This window comes from Pseudophryne corroboree, chromosome 1 (assembly GCF_028390025.1).
Source record: "Pseudophryne corroboree isolate aPseCor3 chromosome 1, aPseCor3.hap2, whole genome shotgun sequence".
Taxonomy (NCBI): domain Eukaryota; kingdom Metazoa; phylum Chordata; class Amphibia; order Anura; family Myobatrachidae; genus Pseudophryne; species Pseudophryne corroboree.
Genome location: NC_086444.1, coordinates 713,815,642 through 713,841,484, shown reverse-complemented (window position 1 = coordinate 713,841,484; position 25,843 = coordinate 713,815,642). Strand labels below are relative to the sequence as shown.

General features: G+C 48.4%; 1 protein-coding gene across 2 annotated transcripts in view; it reads right to left on the bottom strand.

The window, feature by feature from the left end:
• The window catches only part of CHAF1A (chromatin assembly factor 1 subunit A), a 566,913-nt gene extending 541,288 nt beyond the window's left edge, over positions 1-25,625 (bottom strand). Inside the window, exon 1 of one of the 2 annotated variants that reach the window (XM_063915198.1) lies at positions 25,342-25,625. In XM_063915198.1, coding sequence (XP_063771268.1) covers positions 25,342-25,405 — 64 coding nt within the window. In that variant the 5' untranslated portion in view covers positions 25,406-25,625. The remainder of the gene's footprint in view (positions 1-25,341) is intronic. The other variant, XM_063915188.1, reaches the window with a different exon arrangement.
• Positions 25,626-25,843: the final 218 nt, after the last annotated feature.

The following is a 25,843-nucleotide window of genomic DNA, read 5'->3' as shown; positions in this document are numbered from 1 at the left end:
TCCCATCACCATGATATCTTTTTATGGAATGCAATTATTCCAAAATACGGAAAAATCCCATATCCAAAATACCTCTGGTCCCAAGCATTTTGGATAAGGGATACTCAACCTGTAATAAGAATTTACTCACCGGTAATTCTATTTCTCGTAGTCCGTAGTGGATGCTGGGGACTCCGTTAGGACCATGGGGAATAGACGGGCTCCGCAGGAGACTGGGCACACTATAAGAAAGATTTGGTACTACCTGGTGTGCACTGGCTCCTCCCTCTATGCCCCTCCTCCAGACCTCAGTTAGGATACTGTGCCCGTAAGAGCTGACACAATAAGGAAGGATTTTGAATCCCGGGTAAGACTCATACCAGCCACACCGTATAACTCGTGATATTAAACCCAGTTAACAGTATGAAATACAACTGAGCCTCTCAGATGGCTCAACAATAACCCTTTAGTTAGGCAATAACTATATACAAGTATTGCAGACAATCCGCACTTGGGATGGGCGCCCAGCATCCACTACGGACTACGAGAAATAGAATTACCGGTGAGTAAATTCTTATTTTCTCAGACGTCCTAGTGGATGCTGGGGACTCCGTAAGGACCATGGGGATTATACCAAAGCTCCCAAACGGGCGGGAGAGTGCGGATGACTCTGCAGCACCGAATGAGAGAACTCAAGGTCCTCCTCAGCCAGGGTATCAAATTTGTAGAATTTAGCAAACGCGTTTGCCCCTGACCAAGTTGCAGCTCGGCAAAGTTGTAAAGCAGAGACCCCTCGGGCAGCCGCCCAAGATGAGCCCACCTTCCTCGTGGAATGGGCTTTCACTGATTTAGGATGCGGCAATCCAGCCGCAGAATGCGCCAGCTGAATTGTGCTACAAATCCAGCGAGCAATAGTCTGCTTAGAAGCAGGAGCACCTATTTTGTTGGGTGCATACAGGATAAAAAGCGAGTCAGTTTTCCTGACTCCAGCCGTCCTGGAAACATAAATTTTCAAAGCCCTGACCACGTCCAGTAACTTGGAATCCTTCAAGTCCCTAGTAGCCGCAGGCACCACAATAGGTTGGTTCAAGTAAAAAAAGCTGATACCACCTTAGGGAGAAACTGGGGACGAGTCCTCAATTCTGCCCTATCCATATGGAAAATCAGATAAGGGCTTTTACATGACAAAGCCGCCAATTCTGACACACGCCTGGCCGAAGCCAAGGCCAATAACATGACCACTTTCCACGTGAGATATTTCAGATCCACGGTTTTAAGTGGTTCAAACCAATGTGATTTTAGGAAACGCAACACCACATTGAGATCCCAAGGTGCCACAGGAGGCACAAAAGGGGGCTGAATATGAAGCACTCCCTTTACAAAAGTCTGAACTTCAGGCAGTGAAGCCAGTTCTTTCTGGAAGAAAATCGACAGAGCCGAAATCTGGACCTTAATGGAACCCAATTTTAGGCCCCTAGTCACTCCTGACTGTAGGAAGTGCAGAAAACGACCCAGCTGAAATTCCCCTGTAGGGGCCTTCCTGGCCTCACACCACGCAACATATTTTTGCCAAATGCGGTGATAATGGTTTGCGGTTACTTCTTTCCTGGCTTTTATCAGCGTAGGAATGACTTCCTCCGGAATGCCCTTTTCCTTTAGGATCCGGAATTCAACCGCCATGCCGTCAAACGCAGCCGCGGTAAGTCTTGGAACAGACAGGGCCCCTGCTGTAGCAGATCCTGTCTGAGCGGTAGAGGCCATGGGTCCTCTGATAACATTTCTTGAAGTTCCGGGTACCAAGCTCTTCTTGGCCAATCCGGAACCACGAGTACCGTTCTTACTCCTCGCCTTCTTATTATTCTCAGTACCTTTGGTATGAGGGGCAGTGGAGGGAACACATAAACCGACTGGTACACCCACGGTGTCACTAGAGCGTCCACAGCTATTGCCTGAGGGTCCCTTGACCTGGCGCAATATCTCTTTAGCTTCTTGTTGAGGCGGGACGCCATCATGTCCACCTGTGGCCTTTCCCAACGGTTTACCAACAGTAGGAAGACTTCTGGATGAAGTCCCCACTCTCCCGGGTGTAGGTCGTGTCTGCTGAGGAAGTCTGCTTCCCAGTTGTCCACTCCCGGAATGAACACTGCTGACAGTGCTAGTACGTGATTTTCCGCCCATTGGAGAATCCTTGTGGCTTCTGCCATTGCCACCCTGCTTCTTGTGCCACCCTGTCTGTTTACATGGGCGACTGCCGTGATGTTGTCTGATTGGATCAGAACCGGCTGGTTTTGAAGCAGGGGCCTTGCCTGACTTAGGGCATTGTAAATGGCCCTCAGTTCCAGAATGTTTATGTGTAGGGACGACTCCTGACTTGACCAAAGTCCCTGGAAATTTTTTCCCTGTGTGACTGCGCCCCAGCTCCGAAGGCTGGCATCCGTGGTCACCAGGACCCAGTCCTGTATGCCGAATCTGCGGCCCTCTAGAAGATGAGCACTCTGCAGCCACCACAGAAGACACACCCTGGTCCTTGGAGACAGGGTTATCAGTTGATGCATCTGAAGATGCGATCCCGACCACTTGTCCAAGAGGTCCCACTGGAAGGTCCTTGCATGGAACCTGCCGAATGGAATTGCTTCGTACGAAGCCACCATTTTTCCCAGGACTCGTGTGCAGTGATGCACCGATACCCGTTTTGGTTTTAGGAGGTCTCTGACTAGAGAGGACAGCACCTTGGCTTTCTCCTGCGGGAGAAACACTTTTTTCTGTTCTGTGTCCAGAATCATCCCCAGGAACAGTAAGCGTGTGGAAGGAACCAGTTGTGACTTTGGAATGTTTAGAATCCAGCCATGCTGTTGTAGCACTTCCCGAGATAGTGCTACTCCGACCAGTAACTGCTCCCTGGACCTCGCCTTTATTAGGAGATCGTCCAAGTACGGGATAATTAAAACTCCCTTTTTTCGAAGGAGTATCATCATTTCTGCCATTACCTTGGTAAACACCCTCGGTGCCGTGGACAGTCCAAACGGTAGTGTCTGGAATTGGTAATGGCAATCCTGTACCACAAATCTGAGGTACTCCTGGTGAGGAAGGTAAATTGGGACATGCAGGTAAGCATCCTTGATGTCCAGGGATACCATGTAATCCCCCTCGTCCAGGCTTGCAATAACCGCCCTGAGCGATTCCATCTTGAACTTGAATCTTTTTATGTATGTGTTCAAGGATTTCAAATTTAAAATGGGTCTCACCGAACCGTCCGGTTTCGGTACCACAACAGTGTGGAATAGTAACCCCGTCCTAGTTGAAGTAGGGGTACCCTGACTATCACCTGCTGGGAATACAGCTTGTGAATTGCCTCTAGAACAGCCTCCCTGCCCGAGGGAGTTGTCGGTAAGGCCAATTTGAGGAAACGGCGGGGGGGGAGGCGCCTCGAATTCCAGCTTGTACCCCTGAGATACTACTTGAAGGATCCAGGGATCCACCCGTGAGCGAACCCACTGATCGCTGAAATTTTTGAGGCGGCCCCCCACCATACCTGGCTCCGCCTGTGGAGCCCCACCGTCATGCGGCGGATTTGGAAGAAGCGGGGGGAGGACTTTTGTTCCTGGGAACCTGCTGCGTGGTGCAGCTTTTTTTCCCCTTCCTCTAGACAGAAAGGACCCGCCTTTTCCCCGCCCGTTTTTCTGGGGTCGAAAGGACTGTACCTGATAATACGGCGCTTTCTTAGGCTGTGAGGGGACATGGGGCAAAAATGCTGACTTCCCAGCTGTTGCTGTGGAAACAAGGTCTGAGAGACCATCCCCGAATAACTCCTCACCCTTATAAGGCAAAACTTCCATGTGCCTTTTAGAATCTGCATCCCCTGTCCACTGCCGAGTCCATAAGCCTCTCCTAACAGAAATGGACAATGCACTTATTCTAGATGCCAGCCGGCAGATCTCCCTCTGTGCATCTCTCATGTACAAGACCGAGTCTTTTATATGCTCTACGGTTAGCAATATAGTGTCCCTGTCCAGGGTGTCAATATTTTCTGACAGGGAATCTGACCAAGCAGCAGCAGCACTGCACATCCACGCTGAAGCAATAGCTGGTCTCAGTATAACACCAGTGTGTGTATATATAGACTTTAGGATAGCCTCCTGCTTTCTATCAGCAGGTTCCTTTAGGGCGGCCGTATCCGGAGACGGTAGTGCCACCTTTTTAGACAAACGTGTGAGCGCTTTATCCACCCTAGGGGGAGTTTCCCCATGTGACCTATCCTCTGGCGAGAAAGGGAACGCCATTAGTAATTTTTTTGAAATCACCAATTTTTTATCAGGGAAAGCCCACGCTTCTTCACACACTTCATTTAATTCTTCAGATGGGGGAAAAAACTATTGGTAGTTTTTTCTCCCCAAACATAATACCCTTTTTTGAGGTACCTGGGTTTATATCAGAAAGGTGTAAAACCTCTTTCATTGCCTCAATCATGCAACGAATGGCCCTAGTGGTCATTAAATTTGACTCATCGTCGTCGACACTGGTATCAGTATCCGTGTTGACATCTGTGTCTGCCATCTGAGGTAGTGGGCGTTTTAGAGCCCCTGATGGCCTTTGAATTGCCTGGGCAGGCACGAGCTGAGAAGCCGGCTGTCCCGCATTTGGCATGTCGTCAAATTTTTTATGTAAGGAGTCGACACTTGCACGTAATTCCTTCCATAAATCCATCCACTCAGGTGTCTGCCCCGCAGGGGGTGACATCACATTTATAGGCATCTGCTCCGCCTCCACATAAGTCTCCTCATCAAACATGTCGACACAGCCGTACCGACACACCGCACACACACATAGGGAATGCTCTTAAAGGAGACAGGACCCCACAAAAGCCCTTTGGGGAGACAGAGAGAGAGTATGCCAGCACACACCAGAGCGCTATATAATGCAGGGACTAACTGAATTATGTCCCCTATAGCTGCTATAATATTTACTGCGCCTCAAATTTGTGCCCCCCCTATCTTTTTTACCCTTTTCTGTAGTGTAGACTGCAGGGGAGAGTCAGGGAGCTTCCTTCCAGCGGAACTGTGAGGGAGAAATGGCGCCAGTGTGCTGAGGGAGATGGCTCCGCCCCTTTTTCTGCGGACTTTTCTCCCGCTTTTTTCTGTATTCTGGCAGGGGTAATTACCACATATATAGCCTCTGGGGGGACCAGATCACCTTTGAAAAAGCCACCCGGAGTGGCGAAACGCGTCAGTTTTACTGAACACCAGGTATTGGACCATTCCACCTAGCACCGGCTTTCCAACAGAAAAAACTTCAGCCAAAAGATCGTGCCATCCCAGCACCAACCATCGGATTGGAACTTCCAGCCAATTAATAACGCCAGCAAAAGACACCTGTGAACCAGGATCCAACGCCATTCTTGCTGTCGCAGAACGAGCTAAATCAATTGGACTCCATATTTGGAACACAGTCTGGAGACACACAGAGCTGGACTACTCCAAGTGCTGGTAAAACATGGCCATGTGTGAGTAATTACCACATAAACATTGGACATTTCTCTCTAAAGAGGTGCATTTATTGGTGGATAAGTCCTGATGATCAATTATTTCCTGAGTGTTTTGTTCTTTTAATATATTTCCCACTAGACCATTGTTTTAATATATCTGGATTAAAATAAGAATTTACTTACCGATAATTCTATTTCTCATAGTCCGTAGTGGATGCTGGGACTCCGTCAGGACCATGGGGAATAGCGGGCTCCGCAGGAGACAGGGCACATCTAAAAAAGCTTTTAGGTCACATGGTGCGTACTGGCTCCTCCCCCTATGACCCTCCTCCAAGCCTCAGTTAGGTACTGTGCCCGGACGAGCGTACACAATAAGGAAGGATCTTGAATCCCGGGTAAGACTCATACCAGCCACACCAATCACACCGTACAACTTGTGATCTGAACCCAGTTAACAGTATGATAACACAAACGAAGTAGCCTCTGAACAGATGGCTCACAACAGTAATAACCCGATTTTTGTAACAATAACTATGTACAAGCATTGCAGACAATCCGCACTTGGGATGGGCGCCCAGCATCCACTACGGACTATGAGAAATAGAATTATCGGTAAGTAAATTCTTATTTTCTCTAACGTCCTAGTGGATGCTGGGACTCCGTCAGGACCATGGGGATTATACCAAAGCTCCCAAACGGGCGGGAGAGTGCGGATGACTCTGCAGCACCGAATGAGAGAACTCCAGGTCCTCTTTAGCCAGAGTATCAAATTTGTAAAATTTTACAAACGTGTTCTCCCCTGACCACGTAGCTGCTCGGCAAAGTTGTAATGCCGAGACTCCTCGGGCAGCCGCCCAGGATGAGCCCACTTTCCTTGTGGAATGGGCCTTTACAGATTTAGGCTGTGGCAGGCTTGCCACAGAATGTGCAAGTTGGATTGTACTACATATCCAACGTGCAATCGTCTGTTTAGACGCAGGAGCACCCAACTTGTTGGGTGCATACAATGTAAACAACGAGTCAGATTTTCTGATTCCAGCTGTCCTTGAAATATATATTTTTAATGCTCTGACAACGTCCAGTAACTTGGAGTCCTCCAAGTCGCTAGTAGCCGCAGGCACCACAATAGGCTGGTTCAAGTGAAATGCCGAAACCACCTTAGGGAGAAATGGAGGACGTGTCCTCAATTCTGCCCTGTCCGAATGGAATATCAGATATGGGCTTTTGTATGACAAAGCTGCCAACTCCGAAATTCTCCTGGCTGAAGCCAGGGCCAACAGCATGGTTACCTTCCATGTAAGGTATTTTAAATCTACCGATTTTAAAGGCTCAAACCAATGAGATTTGAGAAAATTTAGAACCACGTTCAAATCCCACGGTGCCACTGGAGGCACTATTGGGGGTTGTATATGTAGTACACCTTTGACAAAAGTTTGTACTTCAGGCACTGACGCCAATTCCTTCTGGAAGAAAATTGATAAGGCCGAAATTTGAACTTTAATGGACCCCAATTTGAGGCCCATAGACAATCCTGCTTGCAGGAAATGTAAGAATCGACCCAATTGAAATTTTTCCGTTGGAGCCTTCTTGGCCTCACACCACGCAACATATTTTCTCCAAATGCGGTGATAATGTTGTGCGGTCACTTCTTTCCTGGCTTTAATTAAAGTAGGAATAACTTCCTCAGGAATGCCCTTCTTTTAGAATCCGGCGTTCAACCGCCATGCCGTCAAACGCAGCCGCGGTAAGTCTTGGAACATACAAGGTCCCTGCTGAAGCAGATCCCTTCTTAGAGGTAGAGGCCACGGATCCTCCGTGAGCATCTCTTGAAGTTCCGGATACCAAGTTCTTCTTGGCCAGTCCGGAGCTACCAGTATTGTTCTTACTCCTCTTTTCCGTATAATTCTCAGTACCTTTGGTATGAGAGGCAGAGGAGGGAACACATACACTGACTGGTACACCCACGGTGTTACCAGAGCGTCCACAGCTATTGCCTGAGGGTCCCTTGACCTGGCGCAATACCTGTCCAATTTTTTGTTGAGGCGAGACGCCATCATGTCCACCTTTGGTTTTTCCCAACGGTTCACAATCATGTGGAAAACTTCTGGATGAAGTCCCCACTCTCCCGGGTGAAGGTCGTGTCTGCTGAGGAAATCTGCTTCCCAGTTGTCCACTCCCGGGATGAACACTGCTGACAGTGCTACGACATGATTCTCCGCCCAGCGCAGAATCCTTGCAGCTTCTGCCATTGCACTCCTGCTTCTCGTGCCGCCTTGTCGGTTTACGTGGGCGACTGCCGTGATGTTGTCGGACTGGATCAACACCGGCTGACCCTGAAGCAGCGATTTTGCCAGGCTTAGAGCATTGTAGATCGCTCTTAGCTCCAGTATATTTATGTGAAGAGACGTCTCCAGGTTTGACCACACGCCCTGGAAGTTTCTTCCCTTTGTGACTGCTCCCCAACCTCGTAGGCTGGCATCCGTAGTCACCAGGACCCAGTCCTGTATGCCGAATCTGCGGCCCACTAACAGATGGGCAGTCTGCAACCACCACAGGAGAGACAACCTTGTTCTCGGTGACAGTGTTATCCGCTGATGCATGTGCAGATGCGATCCGGACCATTTGTCCAGCAGATCCCACTGAAATGTTCGTGCATGGAATCTGCCGAATGGAATCGCTTCGTACGAAGCCACCATCTTTCCCAGGACTCTTGTGCATTGATGTACTGACACCGTTCCTGGTTTTAGGAGGTTCTTGACAAGTTCGGATAACTCCCTTGCTTCCTCTTCCGGGAGAAATACCTTTTTCTGAACCGTGTCCAGAATCATGCCCAGGAACAGCAGATGTGTTGTCGGGGTCAATTGAGATTTTGGAAGATTTAGAATCCACCCGTGTTGCTGAAGCACTACTTGTGTTAGCGCTACACCGACTTCCAGCTGTTCTCTGGACTTTGCCCTTATCAGGAGATCGTCCAAGTAAGGGATAATTAATACGCCTTTTCTTCGTAGAAGAACCATCATTTCGGTCATTACCTTGGTAAAGACCCGAGGGGCCGTGGACAACCCAAACGGCAGCGTTTGAAACTGATAATGACAGTCTTGTATCACGAACCTGAGATACCCTTGGTGTGAGGGGTAAATCGGGACATGTAGATAAGCATCTTTTATGTCCAAGGACACCATGAAGTCTCCTTCTTCCAGATTCGCTATCACTGCTCTGAGTGACTCCATCTTGAACTTGAATTTCTTTATGTACAGGTTCAAGGATTTCAGATTTAGAATAGGCCTTACCGAACCGTCCGGTTTCGGTACCACAAATAGTGTGGAATAATACCCCTTTCCCTGTTGTAGGAGGGGTACCTTGACTATCACCTGCTGAGAATACAGCTTGTGAATGGCTTCCAAAACCGACGTCCTTTCTGAGGGAGACGTTGGTAAAGCAGACTTTAGGAACCGGCGAGGGGGAGACCTTTCGAACTCCAGCATGTAACCCTGAGATACTATCTGCAGGACCCACGGGTCCACTTGTGAGTGAACCCATTGATTGCTGAAAATCTTGAGTCGACCCCCCACCGTTCCTGAGTCCGCTTGTAAAGCCCCAGCGTCATGCTGATGGCTTTGTAGAAGCCGGGGCGGGCTTCTGTTCCTGGGCAGGGGCTGCTTGCTGCCCTTTCTTACCCTTTCCTCTGCCTCGCGGCAGATAAGACTGTCCTTTTGGTCGCTTTTTATAGGAGCGAAAGGACTGCGGCTGAAAAGACGGTGTCTTTTTCTGTTGGGAGGGGGTCTGAGGTAAAAAAGTGGATTTGCCGGCAGTTGCCGTGGCCACCAGGTCCGAAAGACCGACCCCAAACAATTCCTCTCCTTTATATGGCAATACTTCCATATGCCTCTTGGAATCCGCATCACCTGACCACTGTCGCGTCCATAAACTTCTTCTGGCAGATATGGACATCGCGCTTACTCTTGATGCTAGAGTACAAACATCCCTCTGAGCATCTCGCATATAAAGGAAAGCATCCTTTAATTGCTCTAGAGTCAATAAAATACTGTCCCTATCCAGGGTATCAATATTTTCAGTCAGAGAATCCAACCACACTACCCCAGCACTGCACATCCAGGCTGAGGCTATTGCCGGTCGCAGTATAACACCAGTATGTGTGTATATACTCTTCAGTGTAGTTTCCAGCCTCCTATCTGCTGGATCCTTGAGGGCGGCCGTATCAGGAGACGGCAACGCCACTTGCTTTGATAAATGTGTGAGCGCCTTATCCACCCTAGGGGGTGTTTCCCAGCGCGCCCTAACCTCTGGTGGGAAAGGGTATAATGCCAATAACTTCTTGGAAATTAGCAGTTTTCTATCGGGGTTAACCCACGCTTCATCACACACGTCATTCAATTCCTCTGATTCTGGAAAAAATACAGGTAGTTTTTTCACCCCCCACATAATACCCCTTTTTGAGGTACCAGCAGTATCAGAGATCTGCAAAGCCTCCTTCATTGCCGTGATCATATAACGTGTGGCCCTATTGGAAAATACGTTTGTTTCTTCACCGTCGACACTAGATTCATCTGTGTCGGTACCCGTGTCGACTGACTGAGGTAAAGGACGTTTTACAGCCCCTGACTGTGTCTGAGACGCCTGAACCGGTACTAACTGGTTAGCCGGGCGTCTTATTTCGTCAACTGACTTTTGTAATGTGCTGACATTATCACGTAATTCCATAACTAAAGCCATCCATTCCGGTGTCGACTCCCTAGGGGGTGACATTACCATCATCGGCAATTGCTCTGCCTCCACACCAACATCGTCCTCATACATGTCGACACACACGTACCAACACACAGCAGCCACACAGGGAATGCTCTAATCGAAGACAGGACCCCCTAGCCCTTTGGGGAGACAGAGGGAGAGTTTGCCAGCACACACCAAAAGCGCTATAAATGTATATAAACAACCCTAGAAGGTGTTGTTTACTATATATGCGCTCTTAATATATAAATATCGCCAATTTATGCCCCCCTTCTCTTTGTTACCCTGTTTCTGTAGTGCAGTGCAGGGGAGAGACCTGGGAGCCTTCCTCACCAGCGGAGCTGAGCAGGAAAATGGCGCTGAGTGCTGAGGAGAATAAGCTCCGCCCCTTTTTCGGCGGGCTTTTCCCCGGTTTTTAAGAAACTGGCCTGGGTTAAAATACATACATATAGCCTTAATGGCTATATGTGATGTATTTATTTTGCCACTAAAGGTAATTATATTGCTGCCCAGGGCGCCCCCAGCAGCGCCCTGCACCCTCCGTGACTGAGTCAGTGAGCCGTGTGACAACAATGGCGCACAGCTGCCGTGCTGTGCGCTACCTTCAAGAAGACTGAGGAGTCTTCTGCCGCCTGCTTTCCGGACCTCCGTTCTGCCGTCTCTTCAGCGTCTGTAAGGGGGATCGGCGGCGCGGCTCCGGGACGAACCCCAGGCTGACCTGTGTTCCGACTCCCTCTGGAGCTAAGTGTCCAGTAGCCTAAGACTCCAATCCATCCTGCACGCAGGTGAGTTGGAAATCTCTCCCCTAAGTCCCTCGATGCAGTGATCCTGTTGCCAGCAGGAATCACTGAGATTGAAACCTAAAAAAAAACTTTTCTAAACAGCTCTTTAGGAGAGCCACCTAGATTGCACCCTCTCGGACGGGCACAAAAACCTAACTGAGGCTTGGAGGAGGGTCATAGGGGGAGGAGCCAGTACGCACCATGTGACCTAAAAGCTTTTTTAGATGTGCCCTGTCTCCTGCGGAGCCCGCTATTCCCCATGGTCCTGACGGAGTCCCAGCATCCACTAGGACGTTAGAGAAATTGGATTAAATTGTCTTAAGTATATAGCGCTGTTATTATTGTATTGCTTTGTATTTATCTTGGGGAGACTGACTATCTCCCACTACAGCTGCTAGGAGAAACAGCCCATATATATGCGCCTGTCCATATCACTCTTGATATATACCTCCAACTTAATCCTTATGGAGCCCGGTGTACCCCGCAGCAGAAATTAACCTTCAGGAAACTTCAAATTTCTGATCAGGATGGGACCAGGCAACCACTAAAAAGTCCTCCAGCTGTAAAGGACTTTTTAGTGGACTTGCTGAGCAATGTCCAAGGTATGCAACAACTGCTTAACAGTCTGTATTAAGGCCACTACTCCCTAAATATTTTGAGGGTCATTCCTCTACCACAGAGAAACGTCAACTTTGTAGTAATCAAGGAGATCATCCTCAGCTAGTAATCGGTAATGTAGCTTCTGAATTAGAATCTCTCCTAAACTTCAAGGATTCCTGGCAGTCTTCTTTTGTGTTCTAGGTGCCACAGATGGATCCAGCCATCTATCAAGCGTTTAAGAGAATGGCACAAAACAATGAACAGATCTACCCAAAACTTGGGCCCTGGTAGGTTCAGCAGAGGTAAAAGGAAGCACCGACTCCTGATTGTCAGGGATAGCCATAGCCAATGGTGCCTGCCCACCCCAACCAACCCACCAGAGGCTGAGACAGCAAGGCATGTACAATGTATGGTCTGTTAAAGGTTAACTAGGCAGTTCTGACATTACCTCAGCTAGGGTTGCTACCCAATGCAGCAATCCAACAAGCAAAGGGAGCTCTCATAGGCAAGCTGTCACTCTGGCTTCCCACCTCACAAGCTGCACAGAGTCCCCCGATCAGACACTGGGGGAGATTCAAATGTTTGAAAAGTCAGTTGGGAGTCTGTTTTTTCCTATCTAATAGACAGGAAAAAACAGACACCCAACCGACTTTTCAAACATTTGAATCTCCCAATGACTGAGGAAATGTTCCTTTAGATTTAGCATATGCAAAAACATTTGCCACTAATCTGCTCTTTTCAGAGAGGCTCCCAGAAACAGAGAGAGGGGGGAACTGGACACTTGTACCCCAGACATAACAGAATAGATTGTACTGCAGCATAAAGCAATCCCCTGATAACCCGGGTAAGTTACACACAAGGGGTCGATTCAATTCAGCGACCGTTGAATAGCGCTGGGAGCTAAGTTATTCAATACAGCGACAAGTGACACCAATTGTCGGGAATTCTTCTCTCACCCCCGAAGGATGAAAGAGGAAATCCGACAAAAGTGTTGCCGCGCAGCCGGCGCAAGGCTGATTCTGTTGTGAACCAGCATCGCAACGGGGAGTTAAGTCGGAGAATGCCCGTTCTCCCGACAAATTAACCTGTTAAGTCCGCGAGAACGAGCCTTCGCCGACTTAACTTGAGCTGAATTGAAAAGTGATGGGAGCAAACTCCCAGTGCTATTCAACTGTCGCTAAATTGAATCGACCCCAAAGGCACAGGACACCAGAATAGTGGTAATATTAACAACACTCAGCAAAAACGAAGGCTTTGACTTAGAACAGACTTTCACTAAACACTAAAAAAGAACGAACAAACGGACAATACTTTGAATTAAAACAACTTTTTGGCAGATGTAATGGCAAGAAGTAAAGCAAATTGTCTTCCATACCAGAAATTTTGAGATATCTGATATGAGACTGGAAAATTTGGCAGACATGCTTGAAAGCCATGCTGAAGAGGAGTGTACAAGGATTCTCCTCCCGAGGACTTCGCGAATAGGAGCAAGCCAATCTAATGTGGGCCAGAAAGCTATTGCCTGATTATATCTTTCTGTCATTTTGATGACTGGTGATCAATCAGGGAAGCAGGAAAAGAACCAGCTTATTGAAAAACCCATTTCTGCAATCTCAATATTTTGGTCATAATTGGTGAACTGAGGAATTCCAAAATGTATAATATCCTGACCCAGTCATCGATAAAACTGGGAATTGCTCAGATACTTGCCAGAAATACGAACCCCATAAGGAAAAGCTCCTTCACACAGCTATCAGTGCCTGCAGGTAGCTGTCACTAGCACTAGTTTTATATTTAGGAAATTGAGACTTTGGTTTACAATTAAGTGTGAAAGCCTGTTCCATTCCTTGTAATGTTTGGAGCAGGTTCCCAGGGAGCAAAGTAGACATAAGGGCCCTAAACAGTGATTTCACTGATCGATATGAACATTCTCGTTCATTAATGACCGAGAACTCGTTCATATCGATCAGTGAGTAGGCACCAACGATGTGCGGCCCCGTGCTCATTCATCGTTGGTGCCAGGTCGCTTGTGCATGCAAGCCAATATGGACAATCTCGTCCATATTAGCATGCATGCATATGGAGCTGCGTGACGAGGGGAGTGAAGAAACTTCACTCACCCCATCACCTTCCCCAGCAGCCAGGTCACCAGTCTGCCGTATCGGCCATTGGGCAGATCAGCGGCGGGTCGCCTAATGCGTAGGGCCCTCAAGCCTTTCATGGATTTTTCATTGACAGATGGCACTATATACACCAGCTACTGGAAGTATCGGGTATACTGTGTGAAAAGCAGCGCCCTGGGATCCTAGACAGTCATGTGTTGGCTAGCGATGGGTCCCTTCAGAAACAATACTGCAGTGCAGGAAGATTCTCTACTAGTAACTGCCACAACAGCAAGCTCCAACTCTGACCTGATCAAGTAGAAAAAAAAGCAGCCCCAAAAGGAAAAAACAAATTCATCAGGTTGGCCAAGAACCTGAAATTTTTTTTTAAATACCTGGCTCCAACAGACACTTGGAAAACCACTGATTCTTTACGCATAGTGGCAGAGGAATCCTGTTCAAAACAATTCTAGTTTTCAAGTGCAAAGCTCCACAAACCTTAGTATACCTATACCAGTGTTCCAGTATCCCAAATAGAAAAAAAAATAAGAATTTACTTACCGATAATTCTATTTCTCGGAGTCCGTAGTGGATGCTGGGGTTCCTGAAAGGACCATGGGGAATAGCGGCTCCGCAGGAGACAGGGCACAAAAAAGTAAAGCTTTACTAGGTCAGGTGGTGTGCACTGGCTCCTCCCCCTATGACCCTCCTCCAGACTCCAGTTAGGTACTGTGCCCGGACGAGCATACACAATAAGGGAGGCATTTTGAATCCCGGGTAAGACTCATACCAGCCACACCAATCACACCGTACAACTTGTGATCTAAACCCAGTTAACAGTATGACAACAGAAAGGGCCTCTTAAAGATGGCTCCTTAACAATAACCCGAATTAGTTAACAATAACTATGTACAAGTATTGCAGATAATCCGCACTTGGGATGGGCGCCCAGCATCCACTACGGACTCCGAGAAATAGAATTATCGGTAAGTAAATTCTTATTTTCTCTATCGTCCTAAGTGGATGCTGGGGTTCCTGAAAGGACCATGGGGATTATACCAAAGCTCCCAAACGGGCGGGAGAGTGCGGATGACTCTGCAGCACCGAATGAGAGAACTCCAGGTCCTCCTTTGCCAGGGTATCAAATTTGTAAAATTTTACAAACGTGTTCTCCCCCGACCACGTAGCTGCTCGGCAGAGTTGTAATGCCGAGACCCCTCGGGCAGCCGCCCAAGATGAGCCCACCTTCCTTGTGGAGTGGGCTTTTACAGTTTTAGGCTGTGGCAGGCCTGCCACAGAATGTGCAAGTTGAATTGTGTTACAAATCCAACGAGCAATCGACTGCTTAGAAGCAGGTGCGCCCAACTTGTTGGGTGCATACAATATAAACAGCGAGTCAGATTTTCTGACTCCAGCCGTCCTTGCAATGTATATTTTTAAGGCTCTGACAACGTCCAACAACTTGGAGTCCTCCAAGTCGCTAGTGGCCGCAGGCACCACAATAGGTTGGTTCAGATGAAATGCTGATACCACTTTAGGGAGAAAATGCGGACGAGTCCGCAGTTCTGCCCTATCCGAATGGAAGATTAGATAAGGACTTTTATAAGATAAAGCCGCCAATTCAGATACTCTCCTGGCAGATGCCAGGGCTAGTAACATAGTCACTTTCAATGTGAGATATTTCAAATCCACCTTTTTCAATGGTTCAAACCAATGGGATTTGAGGAAATCTAAAACTACATTTAGATCCCACGGTGCCACCGGAGGCACCACAGGAGGCTGTATATGCAGTACTCCCTTGACAAAAGTCTGGACCTCAGGGACAGAGGCCAATTCTTTTTGGAAGAATATTGACAGGGCCGAAATTTGAACCTTAATGGATCCCAATTTGAGACCCATAGATAATCCTGATTGCAGGAAATGTAGGAAACGACCCAGTTGGAATTCCTCCGTCGGAACCCTCCGATCCTCGCACCACGCTACATATTTTCGCCAAATGCGGTGATAATGTTTCACGGTGACTTCCTTCCGTGCCTTAATCAAGGTAGGAATGACTTCTTCTGGAATGCCTTTCCCTTTTAGGATCTGGCGTTCAACCGCCATGCCGTCAAACGCAGCCGCGGTAAGTCTTGAAAAAGACAGGGACCCTGCTGTAGCAGGTCCCTTCTCAGAGGTAGAGGCCACGGTTCGTCCGTGAGCATCTCTTGAAGTTCCGGATACCAAGTCCTTCTCGGCCAATCCGGAACCACTAGTATTGTTCTTACTCTTCTTTGCCGTATGATCTTCAATACCTTTGGTATGAGCGGCAGAGGAGGAAACACATACACTGACTGGTACACCCAAGGAGTTACCAGTGCGTCCACAGCTATTGCCTGTGGATCTCTTGACCTGGCGCAATATTTGTCCAGTTTCTTGTTGAGGCGAGACGCCATCATGTCTACAATTGGTCTTTCCCAACGGTCTATTAACATGTTGAAGACTTCTGGATGTAGACCCCACTCTCCCGGATGAAGATCGTGTCTGCTGAGGAAGTCTGCTTCCCAGTTGTCCACGCCCGGGATGAACACTGCTGACAGTGCTATCACGTGATTCTCCGCCCAGCGAAGAATCTTGGCAGCTTCTGCCATTGCACTCCTGCTTCTTGTGCCGCCCTGCCTGTTTACATGGGCGACCGCCGTGATGTTGTCCGACTGAATCAACACCGGCTTTCCTTGCAGGAGAAGTTCCGCCTGGCTTAGAGCATTGTAGATTGCTCTTAGTTCCAGAATGTTTATGTGAAGAGACTTTTCCAGACTCGTCCATACTCCCTGGAAGTTTCTTCCTTGTGTGACTGCTCCCCAGCCTCTCAGGCTGGCGTCCGTGGTCACCAGGATCCAATCCTGAATGCCGAATCTGCGGCCTTCTAATAGGTGAGCCTTCTGCAACCACCACAGAAGTGACACCCTTGTCTTTGGTGACAGGGTTATTCGCAGGTGCATCTGCAGATGCGACCCTGACCATTTGTCCAACAGATCCCTTTGGAATATTCTTGCATGGAATCTGCCGAATGGAATTGCTTCGTAAGAAGCCACCATTTTTCCCAGGACTCTTGTGCATTGATGTACTGACACTTTTCCTGGTTTTAGGAGGTTCCTGACCAGATCGGATAACTCCTTGGCTTTTTCCTCTGGAAGGAAAACCTTTTTCTGAACCGTGTCCAGAATCATTCCTAGGAACAGCAGACGAGTTGTCGGGATTAAATGGGATTTTGGAATATTCAGAATCCACCCGTGTTGTCTTAGCACCTCTTGAGATAGTGCTAAAGCTGTCTCCAGCTGTTCTCTGGACCTTGCCCTTATTAGGAGATCGTCCAAGTATGGGATAACTAATACGCCTTTTCTTCGAAGAAGAATCATCATCTCGGCCATTACCTTGGTAAAGACCCGAGGCGCCGTGGACAATCCGAACGGCAGCGTCTGAAACTGATAGTGACAGTTTTGAACAATGAACCTGAGGTACCCCTGGTGTGCGGGGTAAATCGGAACGTGTAGATACGCATCCTTGATGTCCAAGGATACCATAAAGTCCCCTTCTTCCAGGTTCGCTATCACTGCTCTGAGTGACTCCATCTTGAACTTGAACTTTTTTATGTAGAGGTTCAAGGACTTCAGATTTAGAATAGGCCTTACCGAGCCATCCGGCTTCGGTACCACAAATAGAGTGGAATAATACCCCTTTCCTTGTTGTAATAGGGGTACTTTGACTATCACCTGCTGAGCGTACAGCTTGTGAATGGCTTCCAACACCCTCTCCCTTTCGGAAGAGACGGTTGGTAAGGCAGACTTCAGGAAACGATGAGGAGGATCCGTCTCTAATTCCAACCTGTACCCCTGAGATATTATCTGCAGGATCCAGGGGTCTACCTGCGAGTGAGCCCACTGCGCGCTGTAATTTTTGAGACGGCCCCCCACTGTCCCCGAGTCCGCTTGAGAGGCCCCAGCGTCATGCTGAGGTTTTTGCAGGAGCCGGGGAGGGCTTCTGTTCCTGGGAAGGAGCTGCCTGTTGGTGTCTCTTCCCTCTTCCTCTGCCTCGTGGCAGGTACGACAAGCCCTTTGCTCTCTTATTTTTGTAGGAGCGAAAAGGCTGCGGTTGAAAGGTCGGTGCCTTTCTCTGTTGGGGAGTGACTTGAGGTAAAAAAGTGGATTTCCCGGCAGTAGCCGTGGCCACCAAGTCTGATAGACCAACTCCAAATAACTCCTCCCCTTTATACGGCAAAACCTCCATGTGACGTTTTGAATCCGCATCGCCTGTCCACTGTCGTGTCCATAAGGCTCTTCTGGCTGAAATGGACATAGCACTCATCCGAGATGCCAGTGTGCAAATATCCCTCTGTGCATCACGCATATAGATAAATGCATCCTTTATTTGTTCTAACGACAGTAAAACATTGTCCCTATCTAGGGTATCAATATTTTCAATCAGGGATTCTGACCAAACTACTCCAGCACTGCACATCCAGGCAGTTGCTATAGCTGGTCGTAGTATAACACCTGCATGTGTGTATATATTCTTTTGAATAACTTCCATCTTTCTATCTGATGGATCCTTAAGTGCGGCCGTCTCAGGAGAGGGTAACGCCACTTGTTTGGATAAGCGTGTGAGCGCCTTGTCCACCTTAGGGGGTGTTTCCCAGCGCGCCCTAACCTCTGGCGGGAAAGGGTATAATGCCAATAACTTTTTTGAAATTATCAACTTTTTATCAGGAGCAACCCACGCTTCATCACACACGTCATTTAATTCTTCTGATTCAGGAAAAACTGTTTGTAGTTTTTTCACACCATACATAATACCCTGTTTTACGGTATCTGTAGTATCAGCTAAATGTAACGTCTCCTTCATTGCCAAAATCATATAACGTGTGGCCCTACTGGAAAATACGTTTGAATTTCTACCGTCGTCACTGGAATCAGTGCCCGTGTCTGGGTCTGTGTCGACCGACTGAGGCAAAGGGCGTTTTACAGCCCCTGACGGTGTTTGAGGCGCCTGTACAGGCATTAATTGATTGTCCGGCCGCCTCATGTCCTCAACTGACTGTTTAAGGGAAGATAAACCATCACGTAATTCCACAAATAAAGGCATCCATTCTGGTGTCGACCCCCTGGGGGGTGACATCTGCATATTTGGCAATTGCTCCGCCTCCACACCAATATCGTCCTCATACATGTCGACACCACGTACCGACACACACCGCAAACTCACAGGGAATGCTCTAATGAAGACAGGACCCACTAGCCCTTTTGGGGAGACAGAGGGAGAGTCTGCCAGCACACACCACAAAGCGCTATATATACAAGGGATATCCTTATATTAAGTGCTCCCTTATAGCTGCTTTAATATATATATATATATAGCCATTAATGTGCCCCCCCTCTCTGTTTTACCCTGTTTCTGTAGTGCAGTGCAGGGGAGAGACCTGGGAGCCGTTCTGACCAGCGGAGCTGTGACAGAAAATGGCGCCGTGTGCTGAGGAGATAGGCCCCGCCCCTTTTTCGGCGGGTTCTTCTCCCGCTATTTTTCCAGTCAGGCAGGGGTTAAATATCTCCATATAGCCCCTATGGGCTATATGTGAGGTATTTTTAGCCTTGTATAAGGTTTATATTTGCCTCTCAGAGCGCCCCCCCCCAGCGCTCTGCACCCTCAGTGACTGCCCAGTGAAGTGTGCTGAGAGGAAAATGGCGCACAGCTGCAGTGCTGTGCGCTACCTTATGAAGACTGAGGAGTCTTCAGCCGCCGGTTTCCGGACCTCTTCACGCTTCAGCATCTGCAAGGGGGTCGGCGGCGCGGCTCCGGGACCGGACTCCACGGCTGGGCCTGTGTTCGATCCCTCTGGAGCTAATGGTGTCCAGTAGCCAAGCAGCAAATCCACTCTGCATGCAGGTGAGTTTACTACTTTCCCCCTAAGTCCCACGTTGCAGTGATCCTGTTGCCAGCAGGACTCACTGTAAAGAAAAAAACCTAAACTAAACTTTCTCTAAGCAGCTCTTTAGGAGAGCCACCTAGATTGCACCCTTCTCGTTCGGGCACAAAATCTAACTGGAGTCTGGAGGAGGGTCATAGGGGGAGGAGCCAGTGCACACCACCTGACCTAGTAAAGCTTTACTTTTTTGTGCCCTGTCTCCTGCGGAGCCGCTATTCCCCATGGTCCTTTCAGGAACCCCAGCATCCACTTAGGACGATAGAGAAATAAAGAATTGCTATAAATATAAAGTTATTTTTGATTACTATTAATAAGGACTAGTACAGTGTATTCCAACTCCAGCCCTCAGGGACCCCTAAGTGTACTTGTTTTCCACATCTCCTATTTCATGAATAGCTATATTCATTACAGACACATTTTAAAAGATTCACATGTAGTACTAATAATTTAACTTGTGAAACTGATGAGATCTGTAAAACCTTCAATGCAAAAAAAGCTGGCCATACACTAGACCAGTGGTTCTCAAACTGTCGCAAGACCCCAGACAGTTTGTTTTCCAGGTCTTAGCAAGTGCACAGCTGTATTCATTACTCACAAAAGATCAACAAGTGGAGCTAATAATTTCAACTGTGATTCCGTGAGGAGACCTGGAAAACATGAACTGTGTGGGGTACTGAGGATAGAGTTTGAGAACCTGTGCACTAGAGACTAGACCAGGCCTGGCCAACCTGTGGCTCTCCAGCTGTTGTAAAACTACAAGTCCCATCATGCTTTGCCACAGTTTTGCTATTAAGGAATGCTATAACTGTGTCAGGGCATGCTGGGATGTGTAGTTTCACAACATCTGGAGAGCCACAGGTTGGCCAGGCCTGGACTAGACCAACTTTCACCCAAAAAAAAAAACCTGCTACATACACCTAAGAAAGTTTTTCATCAGTCCAGCCATCTTCTCCACAACTCTATGATTATGACATCACAGAAGTAGGTAGATAGTCAGAAGTATTTGGGAACTTGATGCACCTTGTATTCAGTCTGGTAACTGATCTCAGTTGGGGGATTGTGATAAAATTGTGGCTCTAAAAGAACCCAGTAACAGCAATAGTGATCTTTCTCTAGACTTTGACTGGAGAAGGTAGGATACGATGTGTGGCTAGCAAATCCTCACATTAGACGTACTTACATGTCGATCTGTGTGCTTTTTTCCCCCTCATTTTATGGAAACCAGGGGAAACACATGGAGATCAGGCTGGATCTGTAAGTATTTAGCGGAACATACCACTTCAGGATTGCATGTGATCTGCTCATTCCTGCTTACTCTTTGTAATACCAAGAGGGAAGCTACTTTGAATGTATTGCTTCTTGAAGATTACCCAGAAGGAATTACCCAAGCTGTTTGGACTTTTATTATGTTTGCTAGCATTACAGGCCCATTGTTTAGCATTTTACGTGCTTTGTATATGTTTAAAGTGTGGAATACTTTTTATTAAGCAGACTGCAGTAATTGTGCCAAAACACTACATTTTTGGGTATAAATTATGGGTGTGGTATGATACGTAGATAAGACTTAAGGTGCATACACACGGAGCGATATAACTGAGCGATTTTGACTATATAGTCAAAATCGCTCAGAAAGTTAGTGCAGATCGCTCCGTGTGTACACAGCCAGCGATAGCGATGCGCGTCCCCGCTAGGTCGCTATCGCTGGGAAAAATAGTCAGTGCAGGCAAGTCAATTTTGGCTATGTCGCTGCAAAAGTTAGTCAAAATCGCTAACACTTTAAGAGGCCAGCGATTTTTCCCAGCGATAGCGATGTGCAGGCGGCGGTGGGTTGTGGCGGCGGGTTGTGGCGGCGGTGCGGGCGGCGGCGGGTTGCGGTGGCGGTGTGGGCGACGGCGGGTTGCGGCGGGTTGCGGTGGCGGTGCGGCGGGTTGCGGCAGCGGTGCGGGGGAAATTTACCTTTCTATTGCAGAGTTTGGCAGCGGAGCGGTACCAGTTTCAAAAATGGCGCCTCAGCGTCATTTTTGAAATTCAAGATGGCCGCCGCGAGCCAATCACGGCTCGCCGCGTCATCGCCCCGCCCCCTCCCGCTGACTTATATAAGTCAGCGCGAGGCAGCGGCTGTCAGTCCGACGGCGGAGGAGGAGCGGAGAAGAGCTCCTGAAGACGCCGTGGAAGTCCTGGATGGGCGGCGGCTATGCAAAAGAGCTTAGCAGCCGCCGCCCACCAGGTGAAGATGCTGGAAGTCCTGGGAAGGCGGCGGCCATGCAAAAGAGCTTAAAGGCCGCCGCCTCCCAGGTGAAGACGTCGTGGAAGTCCTGGATGGGCGGCGGCTATGCAAAAGAGCTTAGCAGCCGCCGCCCACCAGGTGAAGACGCCGGAGCAAGACCCCAGAAGCCCTGGGGAGGTGGCGCCCCCCCAGGTGAAGACGCCGGAAGCCCTGGGAAGGCGGCGGCCATGCAAAAGAGCTTAAAGGCCGCCGCCCCCAGGTGAAGACCCAGTTTAATAAAGGATTTTTAAAAGAATGTGTTGTGGTTTTTTTTTTATATTTTCTTTACAGGTGGACTACAGGTGCCAGCGGGCCCTTTATGTCCGGGCATGCTGGCACTTGTGGTTCTCCAAGTGCCAACATGCTGGGGCAGGCTTGCTGGGACCTGTAGGCCTCCTGTAAAGAACAATATTACTATTGAAAGGCTATCAGCCTCCCATCCACCGGGCCACGGATGGGGGGGACAGCCTCGGGCTTCACCCCTGGCCCTTGGGTGGCTGGAGGGGGGGACTCCTTGATTTAAGGGGTCCTCACTCCTCCAGTGTACCCCGGCCAGGGGTGACTAGTTGGGGGGGTAATGGCACGGCCGCAGGGACCAATATAAAAGTGTCCCCCGGCTGTGGCATTATCTCCCTGGCTAGTGGAGCCCGGTGCTGGTTTGGAAAATACGGGGGACCCCTATGTCTTTTGTCCCCCGTATTTTTTAAACCAGGACCGGACGCAGAGCCCGGTGCTGGTTGTCTAAATATGGGGGAACCCTACTCATTTTTTCCTCTGTATTTTAACAACCAGGACTGGCTCAAAGAGCCCGAGGCTGGTTTTACATAGAAGGGGGGACCCCACGCAAATTTTTTTTTTTAACTTTCAGCTATTTAAATACCAGCCACCCTGTAAAATCGTCCTATATATGACACTCATCCCCTTATTTAAATGAGATAGTCAAAATCTCCCATAGCCAAAATCTCTTGCATAGTTAGACAAAATCTCTGGTAAAGTTAGTCAAAATCTCCTACTGCCAGTTCAAGGGAAAAGTTAGTCAAAATCTCTCATAGCCAAAATCTCTCCGTGTGTATGCACCTTTAGGTCGACAGTATCTAGGTCAACATGGTGTTTTTTTTTTATTACTTTTTTGGTGTCATTTTCTCCGTACAGTGACCGGGAACCCCAATTAGTGCAGTGTCCCCTCGCTGCGCTCGGCACAGGTTATCGTTCCCAATTGTAGTCCACATGGATCGTAAAGTATGAAAAAGTTCTAAAAATTAAAAAAGTGAAAAACTCATGTCAAGTCGACCTAGAGTCCCTGTCGACCAATAGTGGTCAACCTAAAGACCGGATCCCATAGATTATGATTGGCGTTAAGATTGTGGGTGGTAACTGGGATTTAACATATATAAGTTTCATTATTTATGCTGGAGCTAAATAACAATGGTGATTGGAAGGTCTATGGAGGGAATTCAATTGTTTAATCGCACCTGATCTGCCTATCTTGCCACGCGAGTGCTGGGAGATCGCGGGGCAATATTCAGTTGTCCCCCGTTTTCGCACTCATCGCACCCATATCAGTCGGGATTAGCAGAGTTAAGCGGCAAAAGCCGACAAAACGAATGGCCGCAACACAAAAAGCCCTATATGGGCACCCAAACGGGTCACTTCAGTCCACCATCCCCAGGGGTAGCGTTTGAATAGCTGCCGGCATGAGGACCTACAAAAACATTTTAATTTAGCCACTGAATTTAAAGAGATCAAAAAAAACAAATCTAGCTTCTCCCCTGCTACCTGGACATACAGGACACTTTGCAATCTATTTTATAACTCACTAGTGATAACACTATTGTGCAATCTGCACCCACACAGTTTAGGGGCCTACGTGCTCCTGTTTTTTTTTTTTTGGGGGGGGGGGGTACCTAAAAATATTACATATCACCACAATGTACCATGGAGGGACTGCAGTAGATACCTACATATCTGGCACAGTCCCTCCATGGGGATTGCAAAGTGCCAGATTTACCAGGCTCCAATGCAAAGCATTCCTTAGCGCAGCAGGTAATGCTTTGTAGATGCTACAGTCCACAGCCTTTGGGAGGGGGGGGGGGGGGGGGGGGAGATATACTGAAGGTGCATACACACTGAGCGATTTTCTCAGAGATTAACCATTTTCAACAGTAGGAGACTGTAGAAAGCGGTTCACTCGGCCGGTAAAACAAGACAAAGGACGGTGATGCTGCAGGAATGCGCATCAGCGCTCACCGCCTGGCCATAAACACTAGGCGAATTTCAGCTCAAAACATCAAAAGTGAGCTACTATGGGCCTTAAGTCTTGGAGAGTGATAAAGTGGCAAGAGATAAAGCACCAGCCAACCAGCTCCTAACTGTCATGTTACAGGCTGTGTTGAAAAATTATAGGAGCTGGTTGGTTTTCTATTGCCATCCACATTCTCTGTCCAAGGATTAATACATAGACTCCTCTATCAGAATAGGGATTTGAAGGATCCCTCCACTCTGCAGCTGGCCGAAAAGGAACGCTTCTATCACTTTACTTGTACTGATCACAGAGTTCTTATCTAAGCCCCTGTGCCAGCAACTCGCAAATAAAATACTAAGGCAGAGGTTCACAAACTGTGTGCCGTGGCTCCCTGGGGTGCCTCGGGACACTTGCAGGGGTGCCCTGGGTTGGTGGTCCAGGACCAATTCAAATTATTCATGGTCATTATAATAGGCAAAAACCAGTGCTGGTGGCTGCCAGTCATAATATATGTGGCCAAACAGAAGCAAATCTTGTCCCTCTCACCACAAAACTGACCCTAAGGATGACTTATAAACGCGATCTACTTAATATAATATTTCTTTCTAAATTTCTCAATAAGAAATTTTTGGGCTAGGGGTGCCACAAAAAAAATTCTGATATTCTAGGGCGCCGTGATTCAAAAAAAGTTTGGAAACCACTGCATTAAGGGCTCTTATTACTGCAGACTGTGAATAACAAATCCTTATTAACAAGGGCTGTCCTGCCTCGGTGAGTAGAGCTAGAAAGAACCAGTACATCCCTATGCAGAAAGCAGCAGTTGAGGTATCTGCATGTAACACTGATAATTACTAAGCTGTCCATCATACTCCCTCATGCTCCAATATCTTAATTGCTATATCGGACACGCTAACTGGGGCCAAACTTTGGTAGCTGTGACAGGGAAATTGGTGGTTAAAGGGAGAAACGGTTATAACCCAGTGTGAGCAGCGGCCACTGTGGCCCCAGTGAGCAGCAGAACCGGGGCCACACACACATTGGCGCCCATTGCGCTGTTGCCACAAAAAGGCAAGGCACTTTGGGGAGGTGCAAGTTGCCTATGCACCGTAGATGTTAGTCGGGGATACTGTAATAGGCAATGCAAGCCTTAACTGTCCGTTACCGGACACGGTTCTGAGCTCACCTGCCGGGCTCTGCGTCCCTCTACCCCCCATTTCAGGAACTGCAGATGGTCCTTTGCCAGGCATGTCTATAATGTGACGTCCGGCTGTGTTCCCGTTTGGTGTCTCCGGTCTCCGCTCCCGGCAGAGTTTCCCCTTCCGCCCGGTGCTCCCCGCGCGCTCAGACTTGGCGGGAACTTCTCAGGCACCGGCTCTCCTCTCGCACGGCATAGGCAACTTGGTGTCACGTGATTGTTGGCGAACGCCCCTAGCCAATCAGCGGAGCGCTCGGCTTATCCCGTGGCTGGATTGGTTGCATCTTCGTGCTGCGCCATTGGCTGTTTCTTATAGGCGGAAACATCAGCTGCGGCATCGTCGTTCTTTGCTGTATGTGTGTTTGACGATCGTGCGTACAGCAGTTTCAACTTGTTGCTGCCGTACACAGTCCCGATGTGCCCCATAACCGGCCTTGGGTGTCAGCTGATGTGGTACGTGACTGCGTTATGCCGCAAGTAGCAGATAGGA